Source organism: Nicotiana tabacum, chromosome 7 (genome assembly GCF_000715075.1).
Source record: "Nicotiana tabacum cultivar K326 chromosome 7, ASM71507v2, whole genome shotgun sequence".
Taxonomy (NCBI): domain Eukaryota; kingdom Viridiplantae; phylum Streptophyta; class Magnoliopsida; order Solanales; family Solanaceae; genus Nicotiana; species Nicotiana tabacum.
In genome coordinates this window covers 145,849,923-145,868,694 of record NC_134086.1, presented here as the reverse complement: position 1 = coordinate 145,868,694, position 18,772 = coordinate 145,849,923, and the positions used below count along the sequence as shown (strand labels likewise).

The window sequence follows — 18,772 nt, the reverse complement described above, 5'->3', positions numbered from 1 at the left end:
CCCGTAGATATCCCTAACACCTCTCCCACCGCCTTTCTTATACAGTCCGCCGTCGTCGACCACATTGTTTTTGCGTCCCCACTACTTCTCCAAGCTCCCATTGCCGATAACCTTCCTTCCAACTCTTTAGTTTTATCCTTAGTTAAGGCTCCCCACCTAATCCTGGGGCGTCCTTGTACTGGCCTCTTCTTCCTCCTTATCCTAATAAAAATGTCCATCACCAAAAGCCTATGCTGCGTTGAGACGGTCTCACTTGGGATAACCTTGCAGTCCTCGCACAACCTCCTGTCGCATCTCCTGAGGAGGAGATAGTCAATCTGAGTCTTCGCCACCGAACTTTGGTAAGTAACCAAATGTTCATCACGCTTCGTAAAACTCGAGTTCGCAATGACTAGATCAAAAGCCTTGGCAAAGTCCAATAGTGAAATTCCCCCTCTGTTCCGCTCCCCGAAACCAAAGCCGCCATGCACCTCATTGTACCCACCTGCAGATGACCCAATATGACCATTGAAATCTCCTCCTATGAATAACCTCTCAGAAGGCGGTATACTACGAACAATCTCATCCAACCCCTCCCAAAAGCGCCTCTTAATATCCTCATCCAAGCCTGCTTGCGGTGCGTACGCGCTAACGACATTTAAAGTACCCTCACCCACCACCAACTTAATAGTTATTAGTCTATCATTCACCCGCCTGACCTCTACCACAGACTCTCTAAGATGGCTATCTACCAGGATACCCACTCCATTCTTACCCCTTAGGACACCAGAGTACCACAACTTATACCCATCCACGTTTTTCGCCCTCGATCCGACCCACCTAGTCTCCTGGACACACGCTATATTAATCTTCCTCTTCTGCAGGATTTTCGCCAACTCTATGGATTTACTCGTTAGTGAACCTATGTTCCATGACCCGATTCTCAACCTATAGGCTCCCTTGCCCCCTCTACCTCCCCTGCTACCCGACCCACCCCCTGAACCCCACCCCACACTCCGCCCCACCCGAGGACATGCCCTTATTCTATCATCCCAGACTGCAGCCACTACATCTACAACAATCTAGAGAAGACTCATACAACAAATTGTGTCCACCATCCCCTTTTCTTAAATCCAACCAACAAATTAATACTCATACAAATATGAAACTAACAGATAATAGCCAAATAGAGAACACACTAAGGGATTATTAGTGAACCTCGCCGGAAAAGTTCATTATGCGACCTCCATCGTCGAAAATTTGTTCTCCAAGCGTAGCTAAAAACGGATTCTACTGGATTCTTCAATCTTCTCTCCATTATTTTTTTGATTATGAATTTAGGCTTATATTACCTTTTTTTTCCTCTAATTTGTTGTTTTTGGTGTAGAATTGTCCTCAAAATTTCTACTGTGAAAATGAAATAGGGTAGAAAAATTGTGTTTTTATGATAGAGATGAGAGTGGAAAGACTACTGAGAAAAAGATTTGGTAGTTTTTGGCAGCTCTTGTTGCTGCATTTTTGCTGCTTCTTTCAGCTGGGTTTGGGACTAATTTGGTCGATGGAACTAGACGGAGGTCTGAAAGTTATGGGCAGTAGAATTTTTTGGTGAAAGGTGGCAGTTTTTGGTGGTTTCTAGTGGATTAGTTCGAACTTTAATGGCTGATTTCCTAGCCTCTATGGTGGTTTCATGGTGGGTTGAGGTGGTTTAGTTAAGAAGAAAGGAAGAAGAGAGGCTAAATTTTTGGTTTTTTTCAAAGAAAACTATTAGGCTAAATTTTATTTGATTCACTTAATAACCACTTGAAGTGTCTAAAAGATAAATGGGTCAATTGAGATATTTGTTTGATCATTAAGTAAAACTTAAAGGGGCCACTTACGCATTTCGCCATTTCCAAATATTACACAAATCTCTTTGATATTTAGGGTAACAAAACTATATTGGAACTTAAACATGAATGAGTTTGCTCATTATTGTGTATTACTTTGTTTAACAAATTTAACTCATTTTGTTTTCTTAATCGGTCTTTAACTTTCATGTAACGATGCTCTTATTTAATTTGCAGCTGCACAAAGTTATCCTTATATAGTTTAATGTATACATATACATGAGCAAAATAATTGGCCAGTTGCCTCGCTCGTTTCAACATACTACAGTTAAGAAATTACTGGGAGAAATGAAAGTGCATTACTAACAAATATTACAAGTTAAAAATTCCAAAACATTTGCATCCTTGCAAAACAAGGGGCTAACCATGGCCACGGAGAATAAAATAAAAAGGCTAAAAACAAGAAAAACTATATGACTATATACACTCTTTATACAAGTACATATGATCTTCACCCACACAAATAAAAGGGAATGAAGGAAGTTAGGTCTGAAAAAAAAAATTACCAAAATCCATTCAAATATATGTGATCATATCGATCAGTAAATTAAGAAAAAAACAACCTTATATTTGAATGAAGTCAGCTATTCTCATTCACTGTCCTGCCAACTTTTTCTTCATTGTCCATCTCTTCCTGCACGCTTCTAACGCCTCCTGCTTCATTCTTGAGAGTTCCTGAAAACACTGCTGATATTGCGCTTCAATTGTGTCAAGCTCTAACTTTAACTCGGTATCCTCATCTATCTCTACTAACGATAAAAATGAACAACTGCTTGACAAACTCATGCCTTTGGAAGCTCCTCCATCTGTATCTGTCAAAATTACCTCCAGAGTCTTTCCATATTCATTTGTTAATATGCATTCTACATAATCGCCACCGTTTCCTTGCAACTTACATTCATCATGAAACAAACCCGTGAAATCTATCTCCGACAAGTTTCCACTAGAACCTTTAGAGACAACATCTGTAAAGTAATCGCCAAATCCAAATGAATTCCCATTCTTTAGAGAAGAACTTTTTCCCATTACTTGAGAAGCAACTGAACCTTGAGACTCGTCGTCTATCACATTTGCCAAATGTGAAGGGGAAGCAAAAGTAACATGACAAGAAGTGCCATTTGAATTAGCATACAATTTATCTTCATCAGCTTGAGTGCTAATTTGGTTATTCATACCCAGAGCTGGAATATCATCTTGTCGAGCATTAGATGTGGTAGGGTTGGGTGACAAGGTTAGGTAGTTCTCAAGAGCATGACTTCTCCCTCCACTAGAACGGTACTCAGAGGGAGGCTTCCAACTAGGCAAAATTTTCATTATTAGGTAGTCAATGAAGTCAGCAATAAAATCTACATCATGATCATCTAGTTGCAATTGTTCAACCATCTCAGCCGCAACTAAAAGTGCAGTGTCAGTATCAAGATAGAAATTGAAGTGTATATTCCGTACTCTGCCTGCAAAATAATTCAAAGGCTTTAAATAAACAAAAGCCTAATTGATTCCAGAAAGCCAAAGAAATAAAGACAATAATGAAATAGAAGGGATGTACTTACCCGAAGGGCTTTTAATTCGCAAGGTCAGTGAAACTGAGTTCTCATCATTCTTCTTACCCGTCAATTTAAATTCATTATTCTGATGAAACCTTTGGAATTCCAATGTTGGAGCACAAGGACTTCCACAATGGGAGTCTGTATATACTGACCGGTTATACTCAGAATCTACATCCATAGAATGAGGTGCAGATTTCAATGAACTTAGTGATCTTGGACTTTGGTAAGGTGACTGCAAAAGACTATGGATTGGCTCATTTAAATTCTCGAATTGAAGAAATGGATCTTTAAGAAGGTCCCTGGCAGGCAACCTTTGAGGAGCAGGAACCAGGCATTTTTCAATGAATCCTTTGACTTGGGGATCGACAACTTTGCCGAGGGAAGCAGGTTTAACACCCTGAAATAAAACTTCCTTAGATTTACAAAAACATGTATGTAATAGACTAGACAACTTAAAGAAGCAACTTTATTGAACTTACCGAGCTAACTTTCTTAAAAATTTGAGCAGGATTTTTACATTCACTATAAGGATATTCGAAGGTTACTAATTCCAACATACACATTCCAAAGGAATATATGTCCACTAATTCATTGTATTCTTCTTCATAAAGCTCGGGGGCCATGAACTCCGGCGTCCCTTTAGAGCAATAGATAAAGTTAGCACTCTAGAAGAGGAGACATTATTTCAAAGCATATCGATACAAGAAATACCCATACCAATTACACTCTTAGCAGTAGGCTGCTCCATAATCGTCGCCAATCCAAGGTCCCCAATCTTAATTTCTCCGTGATTTCCATTGACAAATATGTTGTCACATTTCAAGTCCCTATGAATGATAGGAGGGCTCTGACAATGAAGATAGTCTAACCCTTGAAGTATCTGCCTTGCCCAATTCTTTATAGCCTTCATATCAACACTTCTATACTTCTTACGGTATCTGATAGCCACAACCTTACATAGTTATTGTACGACAACACAATTTGCAAACAAATAAAATGAGAAACTATAAGAAACTCACTGCCTCAGGTTCCCAGATGTGAAGAGTTCAGTTATCATGTTAACTGTTCTTTTCTTGTCATCAATCCACGAATCGCAGAACTTCATTATATTGTCATGCTTCAATTGTCGAAGAAGATGAATCTCCGCATACAACTTTCCTAAGTTGTCTGGTGACTGCAAAACATCATCGACTTTCACTCGGCTCCATGCAACTTCAATACCATCAAGCAAGTCAAATGCCTTGTAGCTGAAACACAATTAAATTAAAAGACAAAATATTTTATGCTCTGAATACGCAATTAGTACTTTTACAAAGGAACAATAAAGATCTGCTAAAGAGTTTAGGAACATACACAGTCTTGAATGCTCCCTTGCCCAATACTTCATTATACTGTAGAAAAATACAAGCAGGTAATATAAAGGATTGTCAGTGAAATAATACTCAGAAGTTTTCAGTGCTAAACAAAAGAACATTTCCAATTTTGTCTTAAAATTCAAACTTCTACGATTTTTTTTGTCTGTTCGCTTGGAAGCAAAAAATTGCTACAGAACTAGAATTTAGCCTCAAGGAAAAAAGAGAATCCCATACTCCTTTGCACAGCTTTCTCAATCACATAAAAAGTTTCACTTCCTTGTTTAACATTCTATTATTTTGATGAAAATTACATATTGCACTTCGAACTTGAAAGCACATATTATTATCCCATATGGTAATTCAACAAAACGAAAAACATAACATGGATTAGCATAAGCTCAATCATTCTAGTGCAACTTACTATTCTGATCCCATTATCAGCAAGAATAAAAAAACCAGTTTTTGAATTATTTTTTTCCTTCTGTTTCCATCCTTTTTATAAGGATTCTCTCTCTCTCCGCTCACGTCTCTCTCTTCTTTTCATCCCCCCTCCCCCCCAACCCAACACACAAAAAAAAAAATTAGGAAGCAGCATGACCAAAGGAATTAGCAGTTTGGGAAGCGCAGTGTATGGCAGTTTGAGTAGTTTGGTCTTTAATCCTTAGGCAGTTGTGGTAGTTTGTTACCGCGCTGCCAAGAATTTTCTCTTTGATTGAACATCTTCAAATTGGTTTGAGCTGAAGCTGGCCTTGCTTGACCTTTACTTTCCATCCACGGATTTTTTTTATTTCTCTTGGAGTGTTAGCACACTATGAAAAATAGGGATTACATAAACTAAGCAAACCATCTTCAAAGTTCGAAACAACTACCATTGTTAATTTAGCAACATTCAGATATTAATGTTTGTGATTTACAGATGTGAACTCTTACAACAACAAATTGTTGCTTTGAACTACAACCACATGATATTGCTTATGTTTATGTATTTAACAATATTGTGAAAGGATCCAAAACAACAAAGGAAGAAATGAATCATATATGATTTAATATGCATTTCTTTCGCCTCTGAGTTTCGACTATAGACCACCTAAAAGCATCTATGTGAGTACAATGTGTTATTCTCCTAAGTAAAGAAAAACTGAATTTTGCTATACTTGACATAAATTATCAAACAAATTCAAGAAAATACACATTAAAGCATAACTACTCTGGAAAACGGACAAACTCTCAGATTAAAAGAACGCTCTCTCTCTCTCCAAACGCTCACTGCCAACGCCCAACGGTAACATAACAAAATTTCTAACAGCAACTAATCCAGTCGCCGGCGACCACCCTCCGCGCAGGTAAGTCCCCTCGCCCCTCTCTCCTCCCCATCATCCAACACCCCTCCTCTCTCTCTCTGCCCATCTCTCTCATCCCGCCTCTTCTCCTTTCCCGTCTTGTCTTCTCCCCCTCTTACTCCGGCGAGACACGAATCAGTCGCCGGCGAGTGGGAACAACCACAGTCAGGTTTCAGGCCTGGTTGCGGTGCCGTGGTGACACATAAACCAGATCCGGCTTCAAGCCAGAGCTTTCCGACACGACGCAGCAGGACCTGTCTGATAGTTTCAGTTAGGACCGGTGGCTTTGGGCGGAGAGCGAGACGTGCACGTGCAAACAGTGAAAAACAACCCGAGTATCAGCACGGAACAGCAGGAGTTAGACGCAAACGAGCTAGGTGGACGCAATACAGTCGAGTATACCAAGACAATTCCAAGGTTATAGTCACGGGAATTGGTACCTCCTGTTTGCCTATTTATCTCTATTGTGTTAATAAAATTGTTGTCCTTTTAGTTCTTATTAGTTTAGTCACCGGATTAGGGCGCCTGTAGTGGCATCTTGTCTTATTCTAGTTTGTTCTGTGGTGTCTGGTAGTGACTCCCCCTAGTCCGCGGAGTTACAGTGGCTGTAGTCTGGGATGGTCGAGTGAGTTCATCTCCTCGGGGCGTGCGGGGGGTGGGTCGGGAGGTAGGGCGGGAGCTAGGAGGTGGGTTGGGATGCAAGGGAGGTAAAGGGAACAAAGGTGTCCATCGGTTGAGAATTGGGTCATGGAACGTAGGTTCATTGACAGGTAAATCTATAGAGATGGCGAAGATCCTCAAGAAGAGGAGGGTCAATATAGCGTGTGTCCAGGAGACAAGGTGGGCAGGGTCGAGAGCGAGGGACGCGGATGGGTATAAACTTTGGAACTCTGGAACCCAGAAGGGTAAGAATGAAGTGGATATTTTGGTGGATAGGGAACTTAGAGAGTCTGTTGTTGAGGTTAGACGAGTGAATGATAGATTGATGATTATTAAGTTGGTGGTTGGTTAGTTCATCGTAAACATTGTTATGGGCCTAGATGAGGAGGTTAAACAGCGCTTTTGGAAGGGGTTGGATGAGATTATACGTCAAGTACCACCTACTGAGAAGTTATTCATAGGAGGGGATTTCGATGGCCATATTGGATCGACCGCAGGTGTGTATGACGAAGTGCATTGAGGCTTCGACTTTGGGGAGAGGAACAGAAGAGGAACCTTGTTACTGGACTTCGCTAAGGCTTTTGGGTTGGTGGTTGCTAACTCTTGCTTTCCGAAGAGGGAAGAGCATTTGGTTACTTTTCAAAATGCGGTGGCGAAGACTCAGATTGACTATCTCCTCCTCAGGAGGCACGATAGAGGGTTGTGCAAGGATTGCAAGGTGATTCCAGGTGAGACACTCGTGACGCGACATAGGCTCTTGGTGATGGACGTTGGTATTATGGTGAAGAGGAGGAAAATGTCTGCTCGAGGAAGATCGAGAATCAGGTGGGGAGCCTTAACTAAGGACAAAGCTTAAGAGTTGGAAGGGCGGTTGTCGGTTATGGGAGCTTAGAGGGGCAGTGGTGACGCGAACTCTATGTGGTCAACGACAGCAAACTATATAAGAGAGGCTGCGAGAGAGGTGTTAGGGGTCTCAACAGGCGTCTCCGGCAGGCACAAAGGAGACTGGCGGTGGAATGAAGTGGTACAAGGTAAAGTGGAAGCGAAAAAGGAGGCGTACCGAAAGTTAGTGGGGAGCATAGGTGAGGGGGGGAGGCGAGCATGCATGGAGAGGTATAAGGTAGCTAGGAAGGAAGCGAAGCTGGCGGTTACAGAGGCTAAGACTGCGGCTTATAGTCGTATGTACGAGGAACTAAGGGAGAAAGGAAGGGAGAATAAGTTATTTAGGCTGGCCAGGCTGAGAGAGAGGAAAGCTCGAGATTTAGACCGAGTGAGATGCATCAAGGACGACGATGGTATAGTATTGATGGAAGATTCCCAGGTTAAGAGGAGATGGCAGACTTACATCCAAACACTTCTCAATGAAGTAGGGGACCGGGATATTGTGCTCAGTGAATTGGAGTATTCCGAGAGTCGCAGTGACTTTGGGTACTGCAGGCGCATCAATGTTGAGAAGGTTGTGGGAGCTATGAGTAAGATGAGCAGGGGCAAAGCGACCGGGCCTGACGAGATTCCGGTAGAATTTTGGAAGTGTGTGGGGAAAACAGGGTTGGAGTGGCTGACTAGGTTGTTGAATGTTATTTTTAAGGCGAAAAGGATGTCGGATGAGTGGCGGTGGAGTACGGTGGTCCCACTGTATAAGAACAAAGGTGATATCCAGGGTTGTAACAATTATAGGGGTATCAAATTATTAAGCCATAGTATGAAAGTATGGGAGAGGGTGGTTGAAGCAAGGTTGAGGATGACGGTGTCCGTTTCCGACAACCAATTTGGTTTCATGCCGGGTCGTTCTACTACAGAAGCTATACACCTTGTAAGGAGGTTGGTTGAGCAGTACAGAGATAGGAAGAATGATCTGCACATGGTGTTTATTGACCTAGAAAAAGCGTATGACAAGGTTCCTATAGAAGTTCTTTGGAGAAGCTTGAAGGCAAAAGGCGTGTCAGTTCCCTACATTATGGCTATTAAGGGCATGTATGATGGGTCAAAGACTCGGATAAGGACAGTAGGAGGCGACTGTGAAGATTTTCCGGTTGTTATGGGGTTACACCAAGGTTCTGCGCTTAGCTCGTTCCTATTTGCCCTGGTGATGGACGCGTTAAACATCACATTCAAGGGGATGTGCCATGGTGCATGCTATTCGTCGATGACATAGTTCTGATCGATGAATCGCGAACCGGTGGTAATGAGAGGCTGGAGGTTTGGAGGCAAACTCTTGAATCTAAGGGTTTCAAGCTTAGCAGAACAAAGACGGAGTACCTGGAGTGTAAGTTCAGCGCTGAGCAGAGGGAAGTGGGCGTGGATGTGAGGCTTGAATCATAGGTCATCCCGAGTAGAGACAGCTTCAAGTACCTTGGGTCGGTTATCCAGGGGGGAGGGGAGATCGACGAGGATGTTACGCACCGTATCGGGGCAGGATGGATGAAGTGGAGGTTAGCATCTGGAGTATTGTGTGACAAAAGAGTGCCACTAATACTCAAACGTAAGTTCTATAAAGCGGTGGTTAGGCCGGCCATGATGTATGGGGCCGAGTGTTGGCCGGTTAAGAAATCAAATATCGAGAAGATGAAGGTAGCAGAAATGAGGATGTTGAGGTGGATGTGCGGGCATAGTAGGATGGATAAGATTAGGAATGATGATATTAGGGAGAAGGTGTGCGTGGCTCCCATTGATGACAAGATGCGGGAAGCAAGGCTCAGATAGTTCGGGCACGTTCAGAGGAGAAGCCTAGATGCTCTGGTAAGGAGGTGCGAATGGCTGGTTGTGGAGGGCTCGAGAAGAGGTAGAGGGCGGCCTAAGAAGTATTGGGGGAGGTGATCAGGCAGGATATGGCGATACTTCAGATTTCCGAGGACATGACACTTGATAGGAACATGTGGAGGTCGAGTATTAGGGTTGTAGGCTAGGAGGTAGTTGAGTCTTGCCTTATGCCATAACTTTGGGAGACTAGTTTGGTAGGGATACTATTTTGCTTTTGCTTTGTATCATTCCTTTATTTTCATGTTGTTCCTAATTTTCATATATATATATATATATTCTTTCATATTATTTCTGTGGTGTTACTAATATTGTCTTCGTTTGTCTTTTTGTCTTCTTGAGCTGGGGGTCTTTCGGAAACAGCCTCTCTACTCCTTCGGGGTAAGGGTAAGGACTGCGTACACACTACCCTCCCCATACTCCATTAGTGGAATTTCACTGGGTTGTTGTTGTTGTTATACATTAAAGCATAAACAAAAGAAGCACAACAACAACAGTGACTCAATCCCAAAATAGTTAGAACCGACTGTATAATTCCTTAATTTGGACCCTGTCACCGGTTGCATTGTAATACTCATTAATAGAAATGAAGCAATGTCCAAAACTATAATGCATAAGGAAAACAATACAGAGTAAAGAGAATTACCCGAACATAGCGACCCTTGGGATCTTTTTCAACGAAATCAACTTGGTGATTAGGTTGCTGATGATCATTAGCAGCAGAACCAAAAGATCCGCTTTTGTTACTGGAAGAACGTCGTAAAGGGCTTCCATTTCCAAATCCATGTCCATTTCCAGAATGATAAGAACATCCTGATGCACCCCCGAAACTCATTCCCGTAATCAACCAAACAATTATAACAAACGAATAACAAGATTTAACAAACACAATCCAAAGCAGGACAACCCAGAAATAACAGAAAAACAATGTATTAATCAAATGTTGCCCAGAAAAAGAAGACAACTTATTTGCGTGTGGGTAAATGCCTCGGAATAAAAGAATGCCGATCACACGTGGAAAAATCTTCAACGTGATCGGCATTCAAAATCGAGGCTAACAGCTAAAATTTCATTTACAAAATGAAAATTCTTATCATCACAATTACCAAACTTCACATTACACCGCCACCTTCTTCTTTATATCTTTCTCAAGAAAAATATTCAGGCCATGTAGTGCTAAGTGATGATTATTTTTTTCTTTCCAAATTGCTTATGATGAATTAACCCTTCAAAACATAGTTATTAATTATGGGATAAAGAAGGGCTAAGTATGATAGGAAAAAAAAAATGAAAAAAATAAACTATAGATAATAAGATGAAAGCTTTAGCTAAATGATGATGGAGATTAGAGGGAAAAACGATTAACTTTTTTTTAGGAGGAAAGAGAAAGAAAAGGTATGAAATGGGGTATGTGGAATTGATATAAGAGAGGAGAAGATAATGCTGGTACAAACACTTGTCCGTTCGGTTTACTCATCTGTTATTAATTTCATTTCTCCTCTCTGGTTTAATTGAAATGCAGTAACCGCTAGACAAAAAATAAAAAGCTAAGTTTATAGGAATATCAAATAAGCCACAACAAATCATGTAATTAAGGATATATGGTTATGGAGATGCCAAAATTAAATAATTTTCGAAAAGGAAATTATGTTATACTTTTTGGGATAAAGAGGTATCACATAATGGCCATAAGTTTTTCTCCTGCACCAACTCCTCCATGAAGAGCATCCACCTCATATGAAAACAAAATTAGTAAGTTCTCTATGATCCTAAATATTTTACTATTTTTGGTATGATAATATAAGGTTCATGACCACCTAAAAGTTTTCCGAGATCTTAAATTTTACGTACTGATAACATAAAAGTTTATAATGCATATTAATGGCGTAAAAGTTTTATACAGTTAAGTTGTATAAAAAGAAATTATAATTTGTAAATAGTTATATAATAAAGTGATTGGTGTTTGAGCAAATAAATGCTAAACCAATTAGTGATAAGTTAAAGGGTGAATCTTAGTTGAATTTAATAAATTTTAGACCGAATAAAATAAAGCCCTTGTATAACGAGTAGAGTTCAGGAGTATTAAACAACGAATTTAATGTGCTACGATTGGCAATAAATATGATAACATAAATGTATAATAACTTTAAGTAATGACAAGGAATGTAATGGGAAGGGATCTACCACCCAATGATTATATGATTGGGATGTTCCTTTTTTTCTACGGCGTCGTGGAAAAGTGAGAAGTCAAGATGCATATGGAATCTTGAGATTTAGGGATCAAGAATGAACAATGTGTGCTTGAATAAATAAATGAATAAGACAACTTTTTCGTATATTCTTCTCTCAACCTTTACAACATGTTCTAGTTCAGAGAAGCAGATCCCATTTTATTCCTTATCTTTTCCTATTTATGAGGAATATTCCACAAAAACCCTAAAAAGTACAGCATAAAGAATATCCAAAGGAATATTTTTTATGTCCACGTTTGAATTAACCTAAGCTACTGTTACTATCCCATCTCGGCTTCCCGCTTTTGGCATCAGCCTTTGTGAGAACTACCTTCAGTTGTTATATCGTGGTCGCCCCCGTCCTTTGTCCTGCTTATCCGTTACCGTGCTCGTCAAATTTGGATCTATACAGTTAGTCCATCCGCTTGTTGAGGTAGTAGCCTTGTGCGTCCTCGATAAGCAGCCATTATTTGCTTTCGCTTCGGGAGAATTTGGCTATTGAATCAAGCCGGGTCGACCTAGGTCGAGAGAACGACACAACTAAGGTAGTCATGATTGATGTGGTTACCACGGGGTGACGTACGATCACAACCACGCACGTCATTATTACGCATCTTCCCGAGACAGCGTCTGCGTGCCTGTCGCTTTGGTTTTAGTGCCATCGATAATCCTTTACTTCGATTCTCGCGCCATCCATCCCTATAAATAGATGGGGGTTTCGTTTTTTCAGAAGTTTCTGCCATTCCCCTTCTTGCATGAACACTATTTTCCTTCGATCTTCCTTGTTAGTTCCCGTCATTAACTTTGTTTTTACAATTCCGTTTCTCTCCTTCTTACCCAGTCATCATCTCTTTCTTAAGGTTTAGTAGCACACCTTTCATCGTCGAGATGTTACAAACCCTTCGCAATCATGACGAAGTTTCCGACGCCATTTCGTTGTCGGTGGCTCCTCCTTTAATATAAACTATAGACGAAGGCTTTAGCTACATGATGATGGAGATTAGAGGGAAAAATAATCAACTTTTTTTTAGGAGGAAAGAGAAAGAAAAGGTATGAAATGGGGTATGTGGAATTGATATAAGAGAGGAGAAGATAATGCTGGAACAAACACTTGTCCGTTCGATTTACTCATCTGTTATCAATTTCATTTCTCCTCTCTGATTTAATTGGAATTATGAACATGATTTAGGTTAGATTAAATGTAACTAAACAATTGCAGTAACCTCGGCGAAAAAAATGCAGTAACTGCTAGACTAAAAATAAAAAAGCTAAGTTTATAGGAGTATCAAATAAGCTAATTAAGGAGAAATGGTTATGGAGATGCCAAAATTAAATAATTTTCAAAAAGGAAATAATGTTATACTTTTTGGGATAAAGATGTATCACATAATGGCCATAAATTTTTCTCCTGCACCTGATATGGTGTCCATCTCATTGAAATGATTTGGTAGTCAATTTTGTTGACTTGGTTTGGTTTGGTGGCCAACCTTGTTGAATTATTTGGTAGCCAATTTTATTGACTTGATTTGGTTAGGTAGCCAACCTTGTTGAATTTTTTTGGGTTGGTAGCCAACTTTGTTGAATTGTGAAAAGTGTGTGTAAATTATCAAATATTGTAGGCTTTGGAGAGTGAAGCTTTGGCTATAAAAGGAGAGCTTCAACTCTCATTTCAACACACCAACAAAGAGAGAAAAGAGAGAGTAAGGTATTCCATAAACTATAAGAAAATAGTTTGTGAAGAAAAATAGAGTGTGAGAGATATTGTAGTGAGGTGGAAAAAGCAAAAGAGTGTTTACTTCTTTTGAGAGTGTAGTGGTCTTATGAGTATTTTTACTCATTACTACACAGTGTAAAATTCCTTGCTATAGTGATATCAGTTGCTCCTCTTGGCTGTGGTTTTTCCCTTATTCAGAAGGGTTTCCACGTAAAATCTTGGTGTCATTTTTATTGCTTTCTATTCTTGCTGATTTAACCATAACTTAGTGTTCTGCGTTTATCACTAATACCGTGAATACTATTTTTGCGGGGTTTATTCCCAACAAGTGGTATCATAGCCAAGGTTCTATCTGAGTATGCTCTGTGGTTGCAGCATAATCTGAACTTCCACATCAGAAAAGAATTACGTTGGTCTCCTAATAAATAGTATTTGTATTTGTGATAAACGATGGAAGCCAATACTAGTAGAATGGTTACCTTGAATGGCACAAATTATGTCATTTGGAAGGGCAAAATGGAAGATTTGCTCTATGTCAAGAATTTTCATCAACCTGTCTTCGCCACTGTAAAGCCTGATAATAAATTAGATGAAGAGTGGAATCTGTTACACAGGCAGGTTTGCGGCTTTATTAGACAGTGGGTTGACATTAATATTTTGAACCATATTTCTGGGGAGACACATGCTCGGACCCTATGGGAGCACCTTGAAAGTTTGTATACTCGAAAAACTGGAAACAACAAGATGTTTCTGATAAAGCAAATGTTGGGTTTAAAATACCACAATGGTTCCGCGATGACAGATCATCTGAATAATTTTCAGGGGATCATGAACCAGTTATCTGTTATGGGCATTAAATTTGATGAAGAAATTCAAGGCTTATTTCTACTTGGTTCCCTACCAGATTCTTGGGAAATTCTTAGAACTTCATTATCAAATTTTGCTCCGGATGGTGTGATCTCTATGGATCTTACCAAGAGCAGCCTTTTAAATGAAGAGATGAGAAGAAAATCTCAGGGTTCCTCCTCATCAGATGTCTTGGTAACGGACTCTAGGGGGAGAAACAAGAATCGGGGTTCTCAAAATAGAGAACATAATAGAAGCAAATCCAGAAGCAGACTTAAAGATATTGAGTGCTATCATTGCGGGAAGAAAGGGAACACAAAGAAGTTCTGCCGGATTTTGAAAAAGGAGAATAGAGACAAGGAAGAACAGAAAGAAAATGGCAATCGTGTGGCCACCGTCACTACAGAAGATCTTGTTACAGTCCTTGATGCGGATTTGATAAATATTGCTTGTGATGAGTCAAGCTGGGTTGTGGACAGTGGTGCCGCATCTTATGTGACATCAAGGAAGGAATTTTTCTCATCCTATACTCAGGGTGACTTTGGAACTCTGAGTATGGGTAATGAGACTGTATCTAGGGTGGCTGGTGTTGGAACGATTTGTTTGGAAACTAGTATTGGAACTAAACTAGTTTTAAATAATGTAAAGCATGCACCTAATGTTCGTTTACACTTGATCTCTGTTGGTGTTTTGGATGATGAGGGATATGTCAGTACCAATGGTGCTGGAAAGTGGAAGCTCACTAAGGGCTCCATGATTGTGGCTTGTGGGGAAAAGCGTCGTGGTCTATACTGGACTACGGCCTCTACCTGTGTTTATATGGTGAATGCCGTTGAGAGCCATAACTCTTCAACGTTATGGCATAAGAGGCTTAGCCACATTAGCGAGAAAGGACTAAATGTTCTGGCCAAGAAGAAATTGTTGTCAAATTTTGAAAGTGCAAAATTAGAAAAATGTGAGCACTGCTTGGCTGGAAAACAAAAAAGAGTTTCTTTCCAGTCTCATCCTCCTTCAAGAAAGACAGAGTTGCTTGAGTTGGTGCATTCAGATTTATGTGGTCCAATGAAGACAAGAACTTTGGGTGGTGCACTTTATTTTGCTACCTTTATTGATGATTGTTCAAGAAAACTTTGGGTCTACATCTTGAAGACTAAAGACCAAGTGTTAGGTGTCTTTAAGCAGTTTCAGGCTTCAGTTGAAAGAGAAATTGGAAAGAAGCTGAAGTGTATTCGTACTGATAACGGTGGTGAATATTGTGGACCGTTTGACGAATACTGCAAACAACAGGGTATCAGACACCAGAAGACTCCTCCTAAGACTCCTAAACTTAATGGTTTAGCAGAAAGGATGAATAGGACATTGATGGAAAGAGTCAGATGTTTGCTTTCTGAAGCAAAGTTGTTGAATTCCTTTTGGGGTGAGGCTTTGTTGACCGCCGCACATGTTATTAATCTATCCCCTGCGGTTGCTTTGCAAAGTGATGTTCCAAACAAAGTTTGGTATGACAAGGATGTTTCCTATGACCACTTGAAAGTGTTTGGTTGCAAAGCTTTTGTACATGTGCCTAAAGATGAGAGGTCAAAATTAACTGTCAAGACAAGGCAGTGCATCTTCATTGGTTATGGCCTTGATGAGTTTGGTTACAGGCTATATGATCCAATTGAGAAGAAGGTTGTGAGAAGCCGTGATGTTATCTTCGTGGAGGATCAAACCATTGAAGATATTAACAAAGCGGAGAAGTTAAAATCTTCAAGTTCTGAAGGTTTAGTTAATCTTGATCAAGTTCCTCATACAAATGGGGATGACGCTGGTGGGCTCAATAATGATGGTGATGCCCAGAACCATATTCCAGATCAACATATTGATGGTGATGGTAATAACAATGCTAATGTTGATGAGGTAGATGCTCATACTCACGAAGCTGTTGACGAGTTAGATATTCCACTCAGGAGGTCTTCTAGACCTCGTACTCCTTCTTCCCGTTATTCACCCAATGAGTATGTATTACTCACTAAGGGGGGAGAACCTGAATGTTATGCGGAGGCTATAAGATGAGCACAAGGATCAATGGATTGAAGCCATGCAAGATGAGATGAAATCTCTGCATGAGAACCATACTTATGAGTTGGTGAAATTGCCTAAGGACATGAGAGCTTTGAAGAACAAGTGGGTATTCAAAGTTAAAGCTGAAGAACATAGTTTGAAGTTCAGATACAAATCTAGATTGGTTGTCAAGAGATTTGGTCAAAGAAAAGGTATTGACTTTGACGAAATATTTTCTCCTGTCGTGAAAATGTCCTCCATTCGGACAGTTCTTGGTTTGACTACTAGTCTTGATTTGGAGATTGAGCAAATGGATGTGAAGACTGCTTTTCTTCATAGTGACTTAGAAGAGGAGATTTATATGGAACAACCTGAAGGTTTCAAGGCAAACGGTAAAGAGAATCTTGTATGCAAACTTAAGAAGAGTCTATATGGATTGAAGCAAGCTCCCAGACAGTGGTACAAGAAGTTTGAGTCTGTTATGGGGGAGCAAGGCTACAAGAAGACTTCTTCAGATCACTATGTGTTTGTACAAAGATTTTCTGATAACGATTTTATCATCCTCTTGCTATATGTGGATGATATGTTTATTGTGGGCAGGAATTCTTTTAAGATTGACGAGTTGAAGAAACAGTTGAATAAGTCTTTTGCAATGAAAGACTTGGGTCATGCTAAGCAGATTTTGGGCATGAGAATTACTTGTTCGAGAAACGAAAGGAAGCTTTACTTGTCATAGGAGAAGTACATAGAACGTGTACTGGAGCGCTTCAATATGAAAAGTGCTAAGTTGGTTCGCACACCTCTTCCTGGTCATCTGAAGTTGAGCAAGAAGATGTGTCCAACAACAACGGAGGAAAAAGAGAGAATGGCCAAGATTCCTTATTCCTCTGCCGTTGGAAGTTTGATGTATGCAATGGTATGCACTCGACCAGATATTGCTCATGCAGTCGGTGTTGTTAGCAGATTTCTCGAAAATCCAGGAAAAGAGCATTGGGAAGCTGTAAAGTGGATACTCAGGTATCTAAGAGGAAGCTCACGTGAATGCTTATGTTTTGGAGGATCAAATCCAATTTTGAAGGGCTATACAAATTCTGATATGGCAGGTGACCTTGATAACAGAAAATCCACTACTAGATATTTGTTTACTTTTTCAGGGGAGCTATATCATGGCAGTCAAAGTTGCAGAAGTGTGTCGCACTATCTACAACTGAAGCGGAGTATATTGCGGCTACTGAAGCTGGCAAAGAGATGATATGGCTCAAGAGATTTCTTCAAGAACTTGGATTGCGACAGATGGAGTATGTTGTCTATTGCGACAGTCAGAGTTCAATAGACCTAAGCAAAAACTCCATGTACCATGCAAGAACAAAGTATATAGATGTGAGATATCATTGGATTCGTGAGCAGGTGAAGAACAAATCTTTACAGGTCAAAAAGATTCACACGAGTGAAAATCCTACTGATATGTTAACCAAGGTGGTACCAAGAGACAAGTTCGAGCTATGCAAAGAACTTGTCGGCGTGCACTCGGACTAGAAGACAGTGCTACCTCCTCTAGATGAATGAGACTGGAGGGGGAGATTGATATGGTGTCTATCTCATTGAAATGATTTGGTAGCCAATTTTGTTGACTTGGTTTGGTTTGGTAGCCAACCTTGTTGAATTATTTGGTAGCCAATTTTATTGACTTGGTTTGGTTAGGTAGCCAACCTTGTTGAATTTTTTGGGGTTGGTAGCCAACTTTGTTGAATTGTGAAAAGTGTGTGTAAATTGTCAAATATTGTAGGCTTTAGAGAGTGAAACTTTGGCTATAAAAGGAGAGCTTCAACTCTCATTTCAACACACCAACAAAGAGAGAAAAGAGAGAGTAAGGTATTCCATAAACTATAAGAAAATAGTTTGTGAAGAAAAATAGAGTGTGAGAGATATTGTAGTGAGGTGGAAAAAGCAAAAGAGTGTTTATTTCTTTTGAGAGTGTAGTGGTCTTATGAGTATTTTTACTCGTTACTACACAGTGTAAAATTCCTTGCTATAGTGATATCAGTTGCTCCTCTTGGCTGTGGTTTTTCCCTTATTCAGAAGGGTTTCCACGTAAAATCTTGGTGTCATTTTTGCTGCTTTCTATTCTTGCTGATTTAACCATAACTTAGTGTTCTGCGTTTATCACTAATACCGTGAATACTATTTTTTCGGGGTTTATTCCCAACAGCACCAACCCCTTCATGAAGATGCATCCACCTCATATGAAGACAAAATTAGTAAGTTCTCTAATTTTGGTATGATAATATAAGGTTCACCATCTAAAATTTTTGCGAGATCTTAATTACGTATTGATAATATAAAAGTTTGAAATACATATTAGTAGCGTAAAAGTTTTATACAGTTAAGTTGTTTAAAAGCAATTATAATTTATA

The 18,772-nt window shown here is 39.9% G+C and overlaps 1 protein-coding gene across 1 annotated transcript; it reads right to left on the bottom strand.

Moving 5' to 3' along the window:
* Positions 1–2,141: 2,141 nt before the first annotated feature.
* On the bottom strand, positions 2,142–10,914 carry LOC107797955 (putative serine/threonine-protein kinase WNK10). Its single transcript, XM_075217828.1, has 7 exons — positions 10,171–10,914; positions 4,766–4,803; positions 4,432–4,659; positions 4,130–4,350; positions 3,892–4,049; positions 3,416–3,809; positions 2,142–3,316 (listed from the first exon to the last, which is right to left on the bottom strand). Exons 1-7 carry the CDS (start codon positions 10,564–10,566, stop codon positions 2,460–2,462), a joined length of 2,292 nt encoding a protein of 763 aa, XP_075073929.1. The 5' UTR covers positions 10,567–10,914; the 3' UTR covers positions 2,142–2,459.
* Between the last annotated feature and the right edge of the window lie 7,858 nt (positions 10,915–18,772).

What these genes read in the sequence shown, in the direction of transcription:
- LOC107797955 (XM_075217828.1), bottom strand. Translation starts at nt 10,566, where the DNA reads ATGCCGATCACGTTGAAGATTTTTCCACGTGTGATCGGCATTCTTTTA. An exon ending in CCAAGGGTCGCTATGTTCGG is followed by an intron (nt 4,804 to 10,170) that starts GTAATTCTCTTT and finishes ATTTTTCTACAG; the next exon opens with TATAATGAAGTATTGGGCAA. An exon ending in TACTGCTAAGAGTGTAATTG is followed by an intron (nt 4,050 to 4,129) that starts GTATGGGTATTT and finishes ATTGCTCTAAAG; the next exon opens with GGACGCCGGAGTTCATGGCC.